General features: G+C 37.9%; 1 protein-coding gene across 2 annotated transcripts in view; it reads right to left on the reverse strand.

Annotated features, from left to right (window-relative positions):
* Positions 1-18,238, reverse strand: part of LOC109386572 (ATP-binding cassette sub-family A member 3-like) — a 70,672-nt gene that overhangs the window by 41,918 nt on the left and 10,516 nt on the right. For both annotated transcript variants that reach the window (XM_019649886.1, XM_019649887.1), the window contains 7 exons: positions 15,820-16,079; positions 13,654-13,770; positions 12,787-12,904; positions 10,143-10,316; positions 6,411-6,592; positions 4,921-5,058; positions 2,047-2,164 (listed from right to left, as the gene is read on the reverse strand). In XM_019649886.1, coding sequence (XP_019505431.1) covers positions 2,047-2,164; positions 4,921-5,058; positions 6,411-6,592; positions 10,143-10,316; positions 12,787-12,904; positions 13,654-13,770; positions 15,820-16,079 — 1,107 coding nt within the window. The remainder of the gene's footprint in view (positions 1-2,046; positions 2,165-4,920; positions 5,059-6,410; positions 6,593-10,142; positions 10,317-12,786; positions 12,905-13,653; positions 13,771-15,819; positions 16,080-18,238) is intronic.

Genomic DNA, 18,238 nt, shown 5'->3' on the forward strand with positions numbered 1-18,238 from the left:
GGGGTTGGAGAATGAGAGTGAGAAAATGCCCCAAACTTCCTACATTTCGTATTGGCTATGCATTCATCTGCATGCTGCAGCTTCCAGGCTGGTTTCTCGAGTTCTTAAAAAGGGTATTTTTGTTTGTATACTGTTGATAGCTCAGCATCTCTGCGGAGAATGAGGGCCTGGAGCTTCCAGGTCCACCATATTGCTGATGTCACCATCACCTCCTACTGTTTCTAAGTTGCCTTTTTCTTTGTTTTTTAAATGCAAGTTTGCATCTTGCTTTAATTTTCCTCCTTACTATGTAGCATCAGCATTTTCTTTAAGATTTTATTGGGGAATCGGGGGAGGGGAACAGCATTGGGGAATTGGGGAAGGGGAACAGACAAGTTGCTGTCCTTTTGTTCTTCAGTCTAGGTGTGGAGGACGTCGCTTCACTGGCCCATGTTGGTATTATCATCGTGCTCTTCCCGGGTGAGGCAGATCGGTTGCCAGCCTCTGGAGGGCCGCTCACGGCGGCTCTTGGCAGCTCACACCAGCTGTCGGCCGCTCACACTGGCTGCCAGCCATACACACGGTAGCTTATGGCAGCCCACTGCAGCAGGGGCTGCAGTCTACGCCATCGTGGACCACTCACGGTAGCCCAGCTCCAGGTTGAGCTGTTGTTCACCATCTTAGCTGTAGAGGGCAGTGTCACTGGCCCCCATGTGGGATCTGAACCGGGGCCCTGCTGCTCAGAGCTGGCGAACCAAGCCAGCTTTTAACCAGTGCGTCACTAGGCCGGCCCAGAGTTGCCTTTTTCTTCACTTAACATTGCTTCATTGCTGTAAGTCTTTGCCTGTTTCCAGAATTCTGACAAAGTTGGTGCTGACATTTTTGTGCTTGTTTACCAATTTTGTCTGTGAAGGAACTGGAACTTGGAGCTACCTCCTCTGTTCTGGGTGGTTGCTTCTGAGCTGCACCTTGGTGTATGAATAGGATTTCAATAGGTGGAGAGCTGACTTAGGCATTCCCTGTGAGAGAAAGGTCATGAGCATATGCAGATGGGGAAGGGCATGATATGTGTTCTGAGATAACACATCAAGCATGGAGTCTGTTCTAAGATAACTTATGTAAAGCATATTCATTATATGTATTTTGCATATATGATCATGAAGGAAATGGTAATTCAAATCAGAACCCTGTGTTGTTAACTAAAAAGTCATTATTTTAAGAAGTTTTAACTGATACTTAGAGGGAGTCACTTCAAACATATAAAAGAGAGAATGTGGGTATCGTCTTCCCCTCCTGACTTGGTTTGATTTTATCTTAACTGCTAGGCTCAGCCCTGCTCCGTCCTCACACACAATATGGGACTCACTATCTTAATGGTCCCTAGCATTCCTCAGCCACTCTTCCTTCCTGGTGAAGGCAATGTTTCTAAAGGATAAGCCTTCATAAAATATTCTTCCATGGCTTTTCACTGCTCTCAGCATAAATTCTAAACTTCATAGCATGGCTTCCCCCAAACCTTCAATGATCTCACCTTTCAATTATTCACCCAACTTCATCCTTTGCCATTAAGTTCCTTACCTGATCTAGTGATACAAAGCCTCCTGGTCTCTGTTTATACCTCTAACATTCTTCTTTCCTTCCCTTCATAGCCCTTTATACCTCCAATTTGCCCCAGATTTGATGTCACTTCCCTATTCCTCATTCCCAAAACAGGTTAGGTGTCATTCTATTGGGTGAATCACATCCTACATGTAATATCTCCTTTCTTACTTATGGTGTAAGTTTCAAGTTTCTTGTCTGTATCGCCACCAGAGTATAAAATTGAGTGTAACAACCTTGTAACCACCACTGTATTATCAGTTCCTATAAAAAGAATTACCACATAAAATTTTTAATTGAATAAATGCATGAATTTATCACATCACCTAAAGCACCTTGATTGTGAATAATTGAAACTGTAATGACACCAACACTGAAATAACAACACATTCAACACCACAAGTTGTTGACTGATTTACAGCTTTAGAAGAAAACTGACTTCTGCTCTGGACAGAGCTGAATCCATACCTGCGAGAATAGACATGGTTGTGGTTTTTCCTGCCCCATTTTCTCCTAGAAGAATAGTGATCTGCCCCTTATATAAATTCATAGACAAGTTGTTTACTGCTACTTTGTTGCCAAATTCCTGTGGGATAAAAGAAAGGATAACTTAGTATCTGTCCCTATCACTTATTTAAAGACACTCATAGCCTCTATCCTTAGAAGAAACAACATTAATCATCAGGCTCATTGTAAAAAAATATGTTGTTCTGAACAAGGAACAGTATTTTCAGTTGCATTGCATTTGTGTATTAGTCAAAATAACTGTGAAGGCACAGTGGTATGTACATGCATATTTGGTAATGCAAATGGAGACCTCTCTCTGTTCTGTGTATGAAGAGTGTAATATAGTAGTCATGGACTCTCTCGACTGTAGCAAGAGCTGGGGAAGCTCACAGAAGATGCCACCAATGATCACAAAAATTGATGCCACGATTTCAATCAGAAGCTGGATGATTCATAAGAGCATGATGGAAATTTTTTGAGATTCTAAGCAGGAGTTGGCAAACTTAAATATGGTCCATTATTTGTTTTTGTACAGCCAATGAGCCAAGAATGGTTTTCACACTTTTAAAGGCTTGTTAAGAAGTAATAGAAAAGAATTATGTGCCAGACATTGTATGAGGCCCATGGAGGATAAAATATTGATCTGGTCCTTTACAGAACGTGTTTGAAAACCCTACTGATGTGTCTCTTAGAAACTCCCAATATTTCAGTCTGAAATCAGAAATCCTGTGGTTCCCAAGCACTCATGTAGGTGGATGTAAAACCTGCCTATATGTCTGTCTATAGGTGCCTCTCATTGGCAAATCCTAACTAGAAAGCAAACAGAGAAGGAAATTTTGGGGAATGCAGTTCATGGGCTCTCTTTTGCAATGTAGGAGAAACCTTAGAAAGGTTTACCAAATTAACAAGAGATCATCCAGGGGAGCATGTCTGCAAATTCTCCTTAGGCCTAGGCTTCCCAATGGCCGCAGCAACACTGACACTTGGGATTAAAGAATCCTTTGTTCTGGAGGGCCCTCCTGGGCCTTGTAGGATGGCTAGCAGCTTCCCTGGTCTCTACCCTGTAAATGCCAGGGGACTCCTCTCCGCACCTCTCTTACTCTGGGGTGTGACAACCAAAATATTTCCAGAGATTGTCAGATGTCTTCTGGGGGGATATAATCTTCCCCCATTGAAAAGAAGTACTGCCCTAGGGAATCTAATTTTCTCCTCTGAATTCAATTACCTTATAGATGCTGACTGTACTACAATCTGTTTCAGTCATTATCTTTCTCCAAAGCTATGGCTCTATATCTCCAAAAGTCCTACCAGAAACATAAGTTTAAATATTTATAAATACCTTAAATTCAGTATATCTAAAACTCTGTTCATTATCATGCCCTGAAAATATATAGTCGTCAACTGTATTCCCTAGATCAGTGAATGGCCCCTAAATTCACCTAAATATACAAACCAGTAACCTGAGTATAACCCTACACATCTCCATTGCCATTAACTACTGCATGTAATAAATCACCAAGTCCAGTTAATACACTTAGGCCAGGGGTGATCACTCTCCATTCAAAAACTATGTATCGAATGGCTGTGGTGTATCAGGTATCATGCTATGTGCTAGAGTTATAGCTAGAAATAAGTCCCACATAGTCCTGCTTTAATGAAGCCTTGGTAAAGGAAGATAGGGAAAAATGTAAACTCCTTGAAAGGTGCCAGAAAAAGAGAACTATCCACGCAAGAAAAAAACATTAAAGCAGATATTTCACTGGAAACAACATATGTGAATAGACAGTGGAGCAACACCTTTAACCTAACATTCTATATCCAGTGACAATATCTTTCAAAAGTGAAACTAATATAAAGACTATTTCAGACATAGAAAATCTCTGAAAGAATTAATCACGAGCAGAACTGCACTAAAAGAGAGGTGAAAGCTAGTCTATCAGGCAGAAGGAAAATGATACCAGATGGAACACTAGAATTGTTAACTACATTGGCAGCTATCTATCACATTCTTTGCAACTTCCTTAAAACGTAACTGTAAAATTAAGCACAATGATAACAATATAGTATTGCAGGTTTTATAACGTGTGTAAGTAAAATGTATGACAATAGCAGCATGAAGGCTCTGAGTGCCAAAACAAAAGCATAACTAATCTAAGGTTCCTATGCTATGTGTGAAATGGTATAATACCATTTGAATGCAGACTGTAATAAGTTAAAGTCATATCATGTATCAAAGAGAAACCATTAAAACGTCAAAACACAAAGTTATAGTTAACACCAAAAAAAGGGAGATAAAATGGAATCTCAGAAAAATAATCAATTAATCCAAGAGAAGGAGAGCAAGAAGAGAAGGAAAACAAAGAATATATGGTACAAATAGAAATCAAATAATGGGGTGATAAATATAAACCATATCAATAACACCAATAGTCACATGGAATGTAAATGGCCTGAACGCCTCCATTAAAAGGCAGCAGTTGTCAGGCTAAATAAAGAGTATGAACTATATTATATATATGTATACAAAAACTGTCCCGCAATTTATAAAGACACAAATTGGTTAATAATAAAAGAATGGAAAAAATAGACCAGGCAAACATGAACTAAAAGAGAAGTGGAGTAACCAGCTCACCTGTGGACCCTGACACCAGGCCTGACCATCTGCAGACTCTGGCACCAGGACTACCTGTCTGGGGACCCAGGTGTCTGGCCCACATATGGACCCTCCTAGCCAGCTCCTCCACAGACCCTGCCATCTGCCATTTCCATGGTCCCCACCCACAGGCCTTCCCATTGGCCAGGCACTGATAAAGGCCTTTCTCTTTGAAACACTACCTGGTACAAATGGTTAATTTGGATATTTGCCACCAAGTTAGCAGGTTCAGCCTCAAAATATTTGTTTTCAGTTCTCTCACAGCTTTTCATTTCTTCTTCTTCCTTGCTAATGTTTGATTGGCCAAACCAGTATGAGCGCTACAAAGAAAGCCAAAATATAGTTACCAAAATGAGTATTAAGAAATGAAGCAATCCATCTGAACAGACTTATAACAAAGCAAATGAATTAGTGACCAAAACCTCCTTACAAAGCAAAGTACAAGACCAGATGGCTTCACTGATGAATTCTACCAAACATTTAAACATTAACAACAATCCTTCTCCAAGCTATCCAAAAATTGTAAGAGGAGGAAACACTTCCTAACCTATTCTATGAGCTCAATGTTATCCTGACAACAAAGCCAGACAAAGATATCATAAGGAAAGAAACTACAGATCAATATCCCGTGAATACAGATGCAAAAATCTTCAACCAAAAGCTAGCATACTGAATCCAATATCAAAAGGATTATACATCATGACCAAGTGGGATTTATCCCAGGAATGCAGTGGTGGCTCAATATACAAAAGTCAATCAATGCAATATATCACATTTATATGAAACATCCAGATTAATCCATAGAAAAAGAAAGCTGATTAGTGGTTGCTAGGGGTTTGGGGTAGAGAAAAATAGGATGTGACTTCTTAATGGATACAGGGTTTTATTTTGGGGTGATGAAAGTATTTTGGAATTAGACATGTGTATTTACATTGTAAATGTACTAAATGCCACTGATTTGTTCACTTTAAAATGGTTTAGTTTAACTTATATGAATCTCATCTGAATTAAAATTTAAATGTGAAAAAAAGAAATGAGGCATTAAAAGTACTTGAAAACACTTTGGCTTGGTTTATTTTGTGAGATGGAGAAAGCTGTAGCATCCTTTCAGGGATGATATTTTGTAACAAACTTATGTATGATTTGAATCTCCAGGATTCAGAAGCAGAAACTTTTAAAAAAATGCTAGTGGTTAAGAAATAGGAACAAATGGAATTACTCTACAATGAAACCACAGCCAATGCATTTTGTCACACTTGGTCGGAATTTCTTCTTTGTACCACTTATCCAGTAAAGATAAGGGAGGAGGAGGGCAAGCCTCTGCTCACTAGGATCTAAGAAATCATCACACAGTAATTTAGCTGGGAACAACATCTGCAGATACGTTTAGGTTTCTTCATTCTCTAATGTAATCCACTATGTACCACTTGGCTGAAGAAGGGTTGTATTACTCATAATTTTTTATGTATGGGGTTTCAGTCTTACCCATAGATATTGTGCATCTGCATATGTGGAAGGCTTTAAGGCATATCAAGAAAAGGGCTAGCATTTCTTTATGGTTGGTATACGGATGAAAATGATTCTGCACCCAACCTTTTGATCTGATTCTAAATATTATGCAATAGGCTCATAGGGACTATGGGCTTTCACAATAAGCAGCATTAGAACTCACCATAAGAAAGAAGTACCATGGTTGGGGCATGCCATACTGCCCTGGAAAGACAGATTCTACATACCAGGTCACAAGGCCATATAAGAAAGCATCAAGTAAAAGCATTCCAAAAACATAGCCAATGATGAGGTTATCCTGAATGTTGGCTGGTGTCCACAGGCTATCCCACTTAACACCAACTTCTGAAATAGAAAGGAGATGCTTACCATAGACAACAGCTCTGTGATTGAAACACTAAAGAAAAAAGGTTTTCAATACTCTACGTTTCGCCGCTGTGAATTATCTGTATGTTGGTATCCTTAGTATGTAGGTCATCTATGATAAGAAAATGATGGACTATGTAATAACATTGGTTTCTTCCCTCCTCCATTCAAAATCTACAAAAATAAATAGGAATCACTGAGACAAAGTCAACAACTGAAACAAAAATAAACAATCACAAAAAAGTCAAGTAAAAAGCAGGTCTACTAGATCCTATCTTTCTACTTTATGCCTCATGCTAAATTCCCACTGAAATAACCATCAGGATATACAAATTTGGAAAAATATGCAACAGCGCTCTAGATGGATGCTGACTGCCAAGCAGGAAAGAAAATGTTCTGCTTAGATGTAGGACTACTGATGGAAAAGGGAAAAGGAAGTCACCAAAAGAAAAGTAACGCTTTGTTCTTCTACTTCCTCTATTTCCAGGCAGAGTGTAGCATACCTGAAAACAACATGAGGGCTTGCGGCAAATTCCTAATTCAGAGAGGCTGGATGTGAAGATGACAATGGCCCATGAAATTTGCCCTTCCTTCAACACGAGCCCTCCCTTCCATATAGACCACGAGAAGAATATTCATGAACATTGTCTTTGAGAAAGCTATAAGAAGAGGTAATAGTTTGAGATAAAAATAATTTAGTAGGGTTAAAAATGATTATCAAAATGAAAGCCATTCTGAGGCAGTGAACAGCAAATTAGAAACTACAGAAAAAAAGAGGGTAGAATATAAACTTCAGGAAGTCTGCCATAACTTCAGTAATTCTCTAGCCAAAATACAACAGGAGTTCCTCAAAGAGAAAAGAAATAACATAGAAAAGTAGTAACTAAATAAAATAAAACAACCTGATAAAAAAAGAACTCAATTAGAAAATTAAAGGTATACATCCTGTTGCAGATTAAGACAACAAAACCCCAAACCCAGATAAATTTTAGTGAATTTTTAATGCTTCATGTATAAAAGTAATGCAAGTATCCATAAAGAAATCATACAAGACATATATTCTTCTAACTGGCTTCTCATAGGAAGTAGATTTTTGTTTATAGGTGAGAAAATTAAGTATCCTCAATCCTCCTCATTCATCAAAAACTGCAATGAAATTCTCACTAAATCCCAATATTTACAGAATTTGACCAAAGTGATCTAAATTCAAGTGGAAAACAATGTGACAAGAATAACTGAAGAACAACAAGGTCTGCGTACAAGACTAACAGATATTAAGACTTGTTATAAAGCTATAATGAGTAAAACTATTGCAGTATTGACACAAAAATAGACCGAAAAAGATCAACAAAATGAAAAATATCATCAGAAATAGATCTCGGCATATATGGAAACTTGATGCAAAACAAAGGTGGAATTAGACACCAGTAGAGAACAACAAACTGTCCAATAAATGATTGTAATAGCTCGATTTTCATATTGAAAATAAATAAAATTAGGTTCTTACCTCATGACAAACAGAAGTATCAACTCTATGCACCCTGAAAACTCAAATGTAAAAATAAAAATACACATATTTTAGGGCCGGCCGAGTGGCGCGATGGTTAAGAACTCGCTTGGGATGCCAGAGGGCCCCGGTTCGGATCCCACATATGAGGGCCAGTGACACTGCCCTCCACAGCTAAGATGCTGAACAACAGCTCAACCTGGAGCTGGGCTGCCATGAGTCGCCGGCGACTGCGTAGACTGCAGTCCCTGTGACAGTGGGTTGCCATGGGCTACCGTGTGTAGCCAGCAGCCAGCGTGAGCGGCCAGCAGCCGCAGTGAGCGGCCGTCCAGAAGCCGGCGACTGATCTGCCTCGCCAGAGAAGAGCGCGATGATGGTGCCAACTTGGGCCAGTGAAGCAACATCCTCCACAACTAGATTGAAGAACAAAACGACAGCAACTTGTCTGTTCCCCTTCCCCCAATTCCCCAGCACTGTTCCTATCCCCCTAATTCCCCAATAAAAAAAAAATTATTAAAAAAACAACAACACATATTTTAGAAGAAAGTATAAGATTACTATCTTTATGACTGTGGATATGAAAGGATTAATATGAGTATGGATATGAGTAAGACTTAAGTGTACAAACCGAAGGAAAAAACTGACAAATTTGATTGCATTAATTTAGGGAAGCTAACAATGCAAATGTCATTCTGGAAAGGAAGTCCATTCTAGAAAGGAAACCAAGGAGGAAAGGAACCCCTGTCCCCCATTAAGAAGAGCGAGGGGAAGGGACAGAGGACAGGTACATGGGTCACAGGTTTTCCTATTTCAGGAAAACCCTGGAGAACTGTGCCGGTGGGATCACATAGAAATATCCAACACTGTGGTGGCGGCACTGGTAGTGGAGAATAAGGCGGCTAGATAAACGGGCCTGAAGTGGAGCTACTGGCTCCTCATACCTTAAAAGGCAGTCAGAGCTTGTATGCCTTTCCAAGTGTTTGTGAAGGCTGAAGAGTCTGAGACAGGAAAATGGCGGAGGACTGGAGGAGGGCTGTAAGGCTGGGGCAAGTGCCAGAACCACATTTCTAATAGATGAGGTCCCAGTACATTGCGCTACACGGGCCACAGAAAGAGTCACGGTTCAGCGCAGGTTAGGTACTCTACTAGAGACGCAAAAGACCCGAGGATACCACAGGGATTTGACACCCCCATTTCCATCTACCGTAAGAGTCATAAACTCCCATCCCCACACATACCATCTTGAATTATACAAGAAGAGAGATGGCTGAAAGGCTGACTCATTCGGAAGAATGTGAATAAATCATCGTGTTAGGCTTAATTTTCTTCAGCCCTTTAGTGTACAGTTTGGAGGAAAATTAGTTATAGGAATAAAGAAGCTATATTTGCTTTTTCACATAAGAGTAGTACAATGCATTATTGAAAACGATGTAGAAAAACTCGTGCTGCTGGAGAATAAATTGGTCTTCTCTTTTTGAAGATTATAATAGCAATTAAAATTAAGCTATGAATACCTTATAAGATAGCATTTTTATATCTAAGAACATGTTTATATTAGTATGCATATCGTATAAGCAAATATATGTGTACTATTGTGGGTAACAGCAAAAAATTGGAAACCACTGAAATGTGCATTGACAGAGAACTAGTTAATTACAGGACCCCTTTATATGGAAAATTATACTGCTTTGTGAAAAAAATGGAGTGTTATCTCTATGGGAGGGGGTCTAATATATAGTATTAGATGAAATATAACAAGTAGTAGATTAGGAAATTTAAAATTATTTTACTGGAGAGCATAATGGAGGTTTTGTGGAGAGATGGGAACTTTTTAATTTTTCACACTTTGAAATTTTTTTTTACAGTTCACATAATTGCCTTTATAACAAATAAATATGGGGATAAGTAACTTCTCTAACATTTCTTACCTCCTCAGTAATAAGGCAGTACCACCCACACTGCCTTATTCTACCTTTCTAGGAATGAAATAGCGAAGGCAACATTTCCAAGACAAACATTTACCTTTTATTTCTGACTTGACCAGAAAATTAATGCCCAGAGCCAAAGCAACATTGGAGCTGAGACAGGCAGCCAACTTACTGGCGAGGGTTAACTGTCCAGGATCTTGAGCAATGGATTTAAATGGAAAGAAACTGGCAAAATACAGGATGCTTCCAAAAGAAGAAGCCAAATGAACTGCAAATAACAAAGAAATTGTAGGATCAGTTTAAAACAATATGCAAAATAATGAGTACAAACAACTTTTTATACAACAATCAACAACTGGAATGTGAGCCGTATGCGGGCAGGGATTTGCTGTGTATCACCCATGTCTGGCACACAGTGCGTGCTCAGTAAGTGTGTCGAATGAATAAATTAACGTATAAGGTGCGTTCATGTGTAGATATTTACCACATGATAAACATTTATAGTCATTTAAACAAAGATTGACCCATACATTTGTTATGAAAAATTCCTTTTCCTTTCTGAAATTTATTCGTGATCACCTGGCTTAAATTATAAATGCACACCATCGCTATTGACATAAGTTGAATATATTCAGTGTTTTCAGAGAGTTTGAAGCCTGTGAGGAATTTTTTTTTAATTGGGGAACAGTGTGTTTTCCAGGAACCCATCAGCTCCAAGTCAAGTAGTTGTTTCAATCTAGTTGTGGAGGGCGCAGCTCAGTGGCCCATGTGGGGATCAAACCGGCAACCTTGGTGTGATGAGCACCGCGCTCTAACTCGCTGAGCTAACCAGCCGCCCCTGAAATTTTTAACACATGCTTCCGCTCTAAAGCATGATACTCAAAGGAAAAATAGTTGAATAAATAAATAACTACTGATGTGGTTAGGTCCATACGTATGGGATCCTACAAACTAGGAAAAGTGTTCTTGTCAAGGTTATCATCAAGAGGATATAAAGTCACCATTGATGAAAAAAGTAAAACATACCCAAATAAAATTATAACATTATAAACTACCACTTTTTTCTTTCTTTAAATCGCCTTATTGAGGTACGATTGACATACAAAAAGCTATACATATTTAATACAATATAAACAACTTGATGAGTTTGAAGATAAGTATCCACCCATGAAACCATCAACACCATCTAGGCTACAAAGATATCCATCACCTTCCAAAGTTTCTTCCTGCCCTCTTTATTTTTTTGTTATAAGAATACTTGGCACATTTTCAAGTGTACAATCCAGTACAGTTAACTTCAGGCACTATGCTGGACAGATCTCTAAGATTTATTCACTTTGCATAATGAGACATTGTACCCTTTGACTAGTATCTCCCTGCTTCCTGCTACCCACACTCCCAGGCAACTGCCATTCTGTATCTCCTTCTGTAAGTTTCATTATGTTAGATTCCTCATAAAGGTCGTGTCATGTAGTATTCGTCTCTCCGTGTCCGGCTTATTTCACTTAGCATAATGTCCTCCAGGTTCATACACGTGGTTGTAAATGGCAGAATTTCCTTATTTTATGAGGTAGAATACTCCATTGTGTGTATATACCACATTTTCTTTATCCATTCATGTACTGATGGATACTTGGGTTTAATACTGCTGTGAACATGGGTGTGCAAGTATTTCTTGGAGAACCTGCTTTGCATTGAGTATAGACCCAGGAGTGCAATTGCTGCAGCATATAGTAATTCTATTTTTAATTTTTTGAGGAGCCTGTGAACTGTTTCCATAGTGGCTGCAACACTGTGTATTCCACCAACAGTGCACAAGGGTCCCCTTTTCACCAAATTCTCGCCAACAGATGTTATCTTCTGGGTTTTTTGGGGTAGGATAATAGCCATCAATGGTGAGAATCTTCCCAAAATTTAAGCTCCTAGATGTCAGCCAAAGGCCAACCTTGAAGCAGGCCTTTCTAAGAACAGGCCTGCTATGTTGTTTTCTGCACAATGTGAATACTGACTGCGAATTGTGAAAACCAATCAAATGATGGTATCTGTGATAATACATTAAAAGTTAAATTACTTTACAGTTAAGTCTTACTGTAAAACTATATTTCTACTCTAAAATAGTTTAATAGGGATGATATTCTGATGGTTTACAGAAGAAAGACACAGGAGGAATAATGGTTAATACCTATGGTCTAAAAAAACAAATATACCTTAATCTTTTGGGGAGTGATTAAAAAATTGCTAGCAGAGAATTATTCCTATAAATTCTTTAATCGACCACAATCTGGGGTTATCTGGTCACACATATTTTCCTTGTGTGAGCTCACATACAGAATTACTTTTGTTTTGTCTTTATGTATGACACATAGTCTTGCCACATAGTTAAGTGCACAAAGGACATACCGAATGAATGAATGAATGAATGAGCGAATGAATGAATGAATACCTCCAGTCCATGACTTGCTTTCAGAGGTGATTTGAAATCAACATCTGCAGAAAGAATCCTAAGTTTAACTGGTCACAACTTTATTTTATATCGTCTTTTTATATATACATTGGGCCATACTAATTTTCAAGGGTCTCTTCTTTACCTCCTGTTAAATAATTTAATGTGCCATTCATCTTCTATGATAGAATGTAAGCCAAGACTATACACAAGGTGGCTAGAAGGAGATCCCAAACACGATCCTATTATGATCAATTAAACAGAAGTTGTGTTACAGGAGAAATCTTAGACTCACCTTTGCTGAAGAATGTGCTGACCATAAAGCCAAAGAATATTGAAGCAATGGCATAACATATAAAAAAGGCAAAGATGAAACTATAGTCACTGTAGCGGAAGACTGGCTCATTGAAAATCTACAATAGAACAGTGATGACACGATGTAAGGCACACAATAAGTAGTGTCACATAAACGTAAGGGAAGAGGGGGGAAATGACGACAGCCCTGAAGAAAGAGATCACACTGCTCAGTGACTGAAGCTCAATGAGATGGAAAGTCAACTAAATAGCTTTTCCTTACAGAAGGGATGTTTTCCTCCGAGATTCAGGAGCCTGTGAGTCTCCATAGTGGAGACAATAAAAGCCATATTTTATCTTCCTGGCAACCTCAGGCTAATCAGTCCACACTTGAGAGCGATTACTTTATCCCTCTCCAAGGATAGCTGCAGCAGGCTGCAGTCAACTAGAGCTAAGATGTCTGATATTAGACATTAACCACATCTGGCTACTGAGCACTTGAAATGTAGCTAGTGTGACTGTGAATATTTATTATCATTTAATTTCAGTTATTTTTAATTTAAATAAAAAAACAAAAGCAGTGTCAAATACATCATTAAGTACTTCTAATGAAAATATGAATTGAGATGTGTTGTGAATATAAACCACACATTACAGTTTGAAGACTTAGTACAAAAAGGAATGTAAAATATCTGTTTTTAAATTGGTTTCATGTTGAAATACTTTGTATACATTGGGTTAAATTAATTATTAAAATAATTTCACCCGGTCTTTTATACTCTTTAAAATTTCTACTGGTTACTAAAAATTTAGTATGACATATGTGACTCATTTATTTCTATTAGACAGCACAAAATGAGACACTTGCCTTGGCAAAGAATAACACACATATCAAAGAGATAGTAATGAGATAAAAGAAGAAGACTGTGAAGAAATAGGAAGCCCATATCATCCAGTTTCCAAATCCATTTATAAGTTGGTACTCCTGCAGGAAAGTCAACACAAATCAAGTATTACATATATCAGCAATTCATAATGCTTTCACGTATATTTTAAAAATTAAATTCCCATAAAACCTATATAAATGGGTAATATCATCTCTATTTTGTGAATGAGAAAAATCAATGCTCAGAAACTGAAATGTGTTAAAATGACGCAGTTAGTATGGGCAGTGCTGGCATTAAAATATATTTCTCCTAAGTGCAGGGATTTTTTTTCAATCCTATTAGACCAAAACGGAAAGCATTTCAAATTAAACTTTGAAATACTAAGAATCTCTTCTATATTATACTCTACTTCCAGGAATACTAGAGAAATGTGTCTGTTTGGTTTTTTTTAAATCCAGTTGTAAGCTAGAAGCTGGGTTGCTTTCTTATTCTTGTTCATTATAGGCAATGTGCCCTCTTCCCCACTCTGACTGCTTTCAAGGTTTTCTCTGTCTTTGGTTTCCAGTTTCAACATATTAATAATATGTCTCAGGGGTGTGTGTGTGTGGAAAGGGGTATTTATCTTGCTTTGTGTTCTCTGAACTTCTTCAATCTGTGGCTTGATATCTAACATTAATTTTGGAAAATTCTCTGCCATTATTTCTTTAGCTCTATTCTCTCATCTACTTTTTGGAATTCCAATTATGTACATGTTATGCCATCTAATATTGTCCTATACCTTTTAGATGTTTTTGGGTTTTTACATTTTGTTTTCTCTTTGCATTTCAGTTTGTGTCATTTCAACAGTCTTATACTCAATTCTATGATTCTTTCCTCATCAAGGACAAGTCGACTAACGAGCCCGTCAAAGGCGTTCTTCATTTTTGTTAGCATGTTTTTTATTTCTAGCAGTTCTATTTGACTCCTTCCTTAAGTTTTGATCTCTCTGATAGCATTACAGAGCTGATCTTGCATGTTATCTACTATACAGAAAAGAGCCAACGAAGAAGGTGTGAGACTATCAGAAAGGCATGTCTGCAAGGTTTGGCCCTTGGCTGGTATATGGGAACTTGTCTGGTAAACTATTCCCTCCACTGATATAAAACTTCCCCTCAATGATTGGGTGGGTGACTGTGCCTGAACCATTTGTACATATGAGTACAGTATGGTTTATGTCAGAGACCTGCTTTCTAGGAGTTTGGAATTTTGGTACATGCTAGGCAAAGGGTGCCTACATGACCAGCCCACAACCAAAAGTTTGAGTGCTAAGTCTTTAATGGACTTCCCCGGACAGGAAATCATAGACATGTTGCTGGATTTTCATTTCTGGGGCAAGAGTGCATTCTATGTGACCTCTTGTGAGGTTACTCGAGGAGGCGTGCAGGTGAATTCCTCCAGGCTTTGCTTGTGACATTTCCTCTTATGATCCAGCTATGGATATTAACTATAGCACTAAAATCAATTCCAGCTGTGAGTATATGCTGTGTCCCATAAGTCCTTCTACTGAATTTTAGAAAGTGGGGGTGGTGGACACATACACCTTTCCCTTTAGAGCCTTTCAATTACTAATCACAGTAATTCTAAGTTCTTTGTCTGAGAGTTCCAACACCTGTGTCCTATCTGAGTCTCATGACTCATCTGCCTCTTTGGACCGTGTTCTTTCTTAATTTTTGGTGAGACTAGTAATTTTTTGTTGAAACGCAGACATGTTATCCAGGGCAGTAGATACCGAGGTGAACGGGCCTCAAGTGTGGGAATTTATGTGAAGTTAGCCACGAGTTGAGTTGTGTTTGAACTTCCCTGTTACTCTAGGTACCAGAGACTTCAAATTCCTCTAGTGACCTTTCTGTCTCCTTTCTTGCCTTCAGGTTGTCCCTTTCTGCTGCTCTCCAGACAGTTTGCCCCTGAAACTCTACAAGCCTGGAAAAGTGACATCACTTCCTGTTCTCTATTTGCTCCTACTGGGGTGTAATTTGCTGGTACTGGGTGTAACATCTACCTACCAATGCTGAACATGTAGAAATACTCCAACTCTCCATATGAAAATGCTCCACAGGCCTAAAGAAAAAATCTTTACAGGAACTTTATCAGAAAATAATTGGGATTACCTTCAATCCTTTCTGTTTTTCCCACACAAGGAATCGCATGATGGAAAGTACAGTTGGAGAGAACATGAGCACAAACATCAAGGGGAATAAATCACTAGTGATCCAAACTAATATATCATGAGAATAAACTGGGTGTGGAAATCTCTGTACGAAGATGTCAATGCCATCAAACAGCTTCTGTGCAGCCCTGCTCTCGTGATATTGCATGATGGCCTTATCTAAGGCCTGCTGTACAAACAGAAAACCTTCTCTGATGTACCCTGCAGGATAAAACAAACACTGTCAAGTACAACAGACTAAGGAACTGCTCCGACATACACACAAAAGCAAGGCAATTCAAGTCAGTCATAGCTTGTCACCTACAGAACTCAGATTTACTGGTGTGTCAAGGCCACCTGAACAGTTACTCTGAGAATGAATGAGTTTTGACACCGAAGTAAGGGATACTTCTTCAGCTGAGTCTGATTCACATCTTTCCCAAATTAAATATATTTAATGAAAGTAGTAGGCTTGCTAAATGCAATTTATATTTACAAGAAGAACACAGACTTAATTAAATATCAGGGAGATGAAGACTTGGAAATGTAAAAAGAGAAATGAGGCTCAGAATGACAGATATTCTAGTGCAGGAGTCAGCAAACTTTTGAGACGGAAGAGCCAATGCTGTCCCTCACAACAATTTAAAAATCATTGGAGAGCCATAAAACAAATGAAGTCACCATTTTGTGAATAATATCCTTTAAAAATTTATAAATGAAACTATGATAGTTTTATTTTCATTTTCAATTTTACTTCAGAGCCACATTTACATACCCAAAGAGCCGCATGTGGCTTCTGAGTCACAGTTTGCCGACCCCTGTTCTAGTGAGTAATGCAGAATGGCCCCAGGAAAATTGTTTCACTGAAACTAACTCAGCCATTCAACTAAAAGGGCAGCTTAGGGTTTAATTTGATTTTCTTCTACTAATTTTTAAACCTGGAACTCAGATAACTAATTTTAGACTTTTTCTGTTTTTATAATATGAACATTTAAAATGAGAAAGTTCTTTCTAAACATTGTATCCCTCAAAATTTGCTCCCAAATCTGATCATAGCATCTTTTGTTCATTATTCAATATAAAATATTTTCTAATGTCTTTGTGACTTCTCCTCTGAACCAAGGATTACTTAGAAATATGTTGTTTAATGTCCTAATATTTGCAATTTTTCTAATTACAGCTGAGCCTGGAACAACATGAGTTTGAAATGCGTGGGTCCACTTATATGTGGATTTTCAAAAATAAACACCTGTACTGTTTTCAATCTGCAGGTGGGAGTCTGCAGATACAGAGGGTCAACTGTATGCATTGATCTATGTCATTTTATACAGGGGACTTGAGTATCTGTGGGTTTTGGTATCCACGGGGAGTCCCGGAACCAATTACTAGTGGATACCAAGGGAAAACTAAGTTTTTGGGGAGTCAGAATTTACACACAGATTTTTGACTGCATGGGCAATTGGTGCCCCTAACCCCCATGTTGATCAAGGGTCAACTGCCATCTTATTGATCTGTAATTTAATTATACTAGAGAACATACACTATATGATTTCAATCTTCATTTCACTGAGATTTGTTTTATAACCCAATGTAAGAATTATTTATCATGGTGAAAACACCATGTGCCTGTTAAAAAAAGATGTATTCTACCACTGTTGAATATATGTTTTACAAATGTCAATCAGTTCATGAAAATTGAAAATGTTATTCATATCACACACTTCTTTATAATTTTTTTGTTTAGATGGTCCATCAATTGCTGAGAGGATATTAATATCTCCATTTATGATTGTGGAATTGCCAAATTCTACCTTTAATCCTGTCAATTTCTGCTTCATGTACCTTGAAGCTAGATGCATACACATTTATAATTAATATATCCTCCTGAGAAACTGGGCCTTTTTCTTGAAATCTATTTAATCTTATATATACGTATCTGCTCTAGCCACTTTATAATTATTGTCTTTAATCAAATTTAGAATTCTTCCAGCCATTTTTCTACACATTTTTTCCTGCCCTCTTTTTTCTTATCCCTCAGGGACTCTAATTATACATATGGTAGAAACAAAACCACACACAAATGTGAACTTGTCATGGATTAACAACCAAATTGTAGAACGAAAAACCATAAAGGATAATAGCAGGAGAATATTTTTGAGCTTAGGTGTAATGATGGGCTTTATAAATGAAAACCTAGACGAGATCACATGGGAAAAAATGATGAATTACATCAAATGAAAGATTTCTGTTCAATAAAGGGACAACATGGATAAAATCAGAAATTGGAAAAAGGTACTTTTAACATTTGGAACCAATAATATATATAAAATATACATGGAACTCTTGAATAATTATAAATCTTTAAATAAAGTTTGTGTTAC

This window comes from Hipposideros armiger, unplaced genomic scaffold (assembly GCF_001890085.2).
Source record: "Hipposideros armiger isolate ML-2016 unplaced genomic scaffold, ASM189008v1 scaffold_135, whole genome shotgun sequence".
Taxonomy (NCBI): Eukaryota; Metazoa; Chordata; class Mammalia; order Chiroptera; family Hipposideridae; genus Hipposideros; species Hipposideros armiger.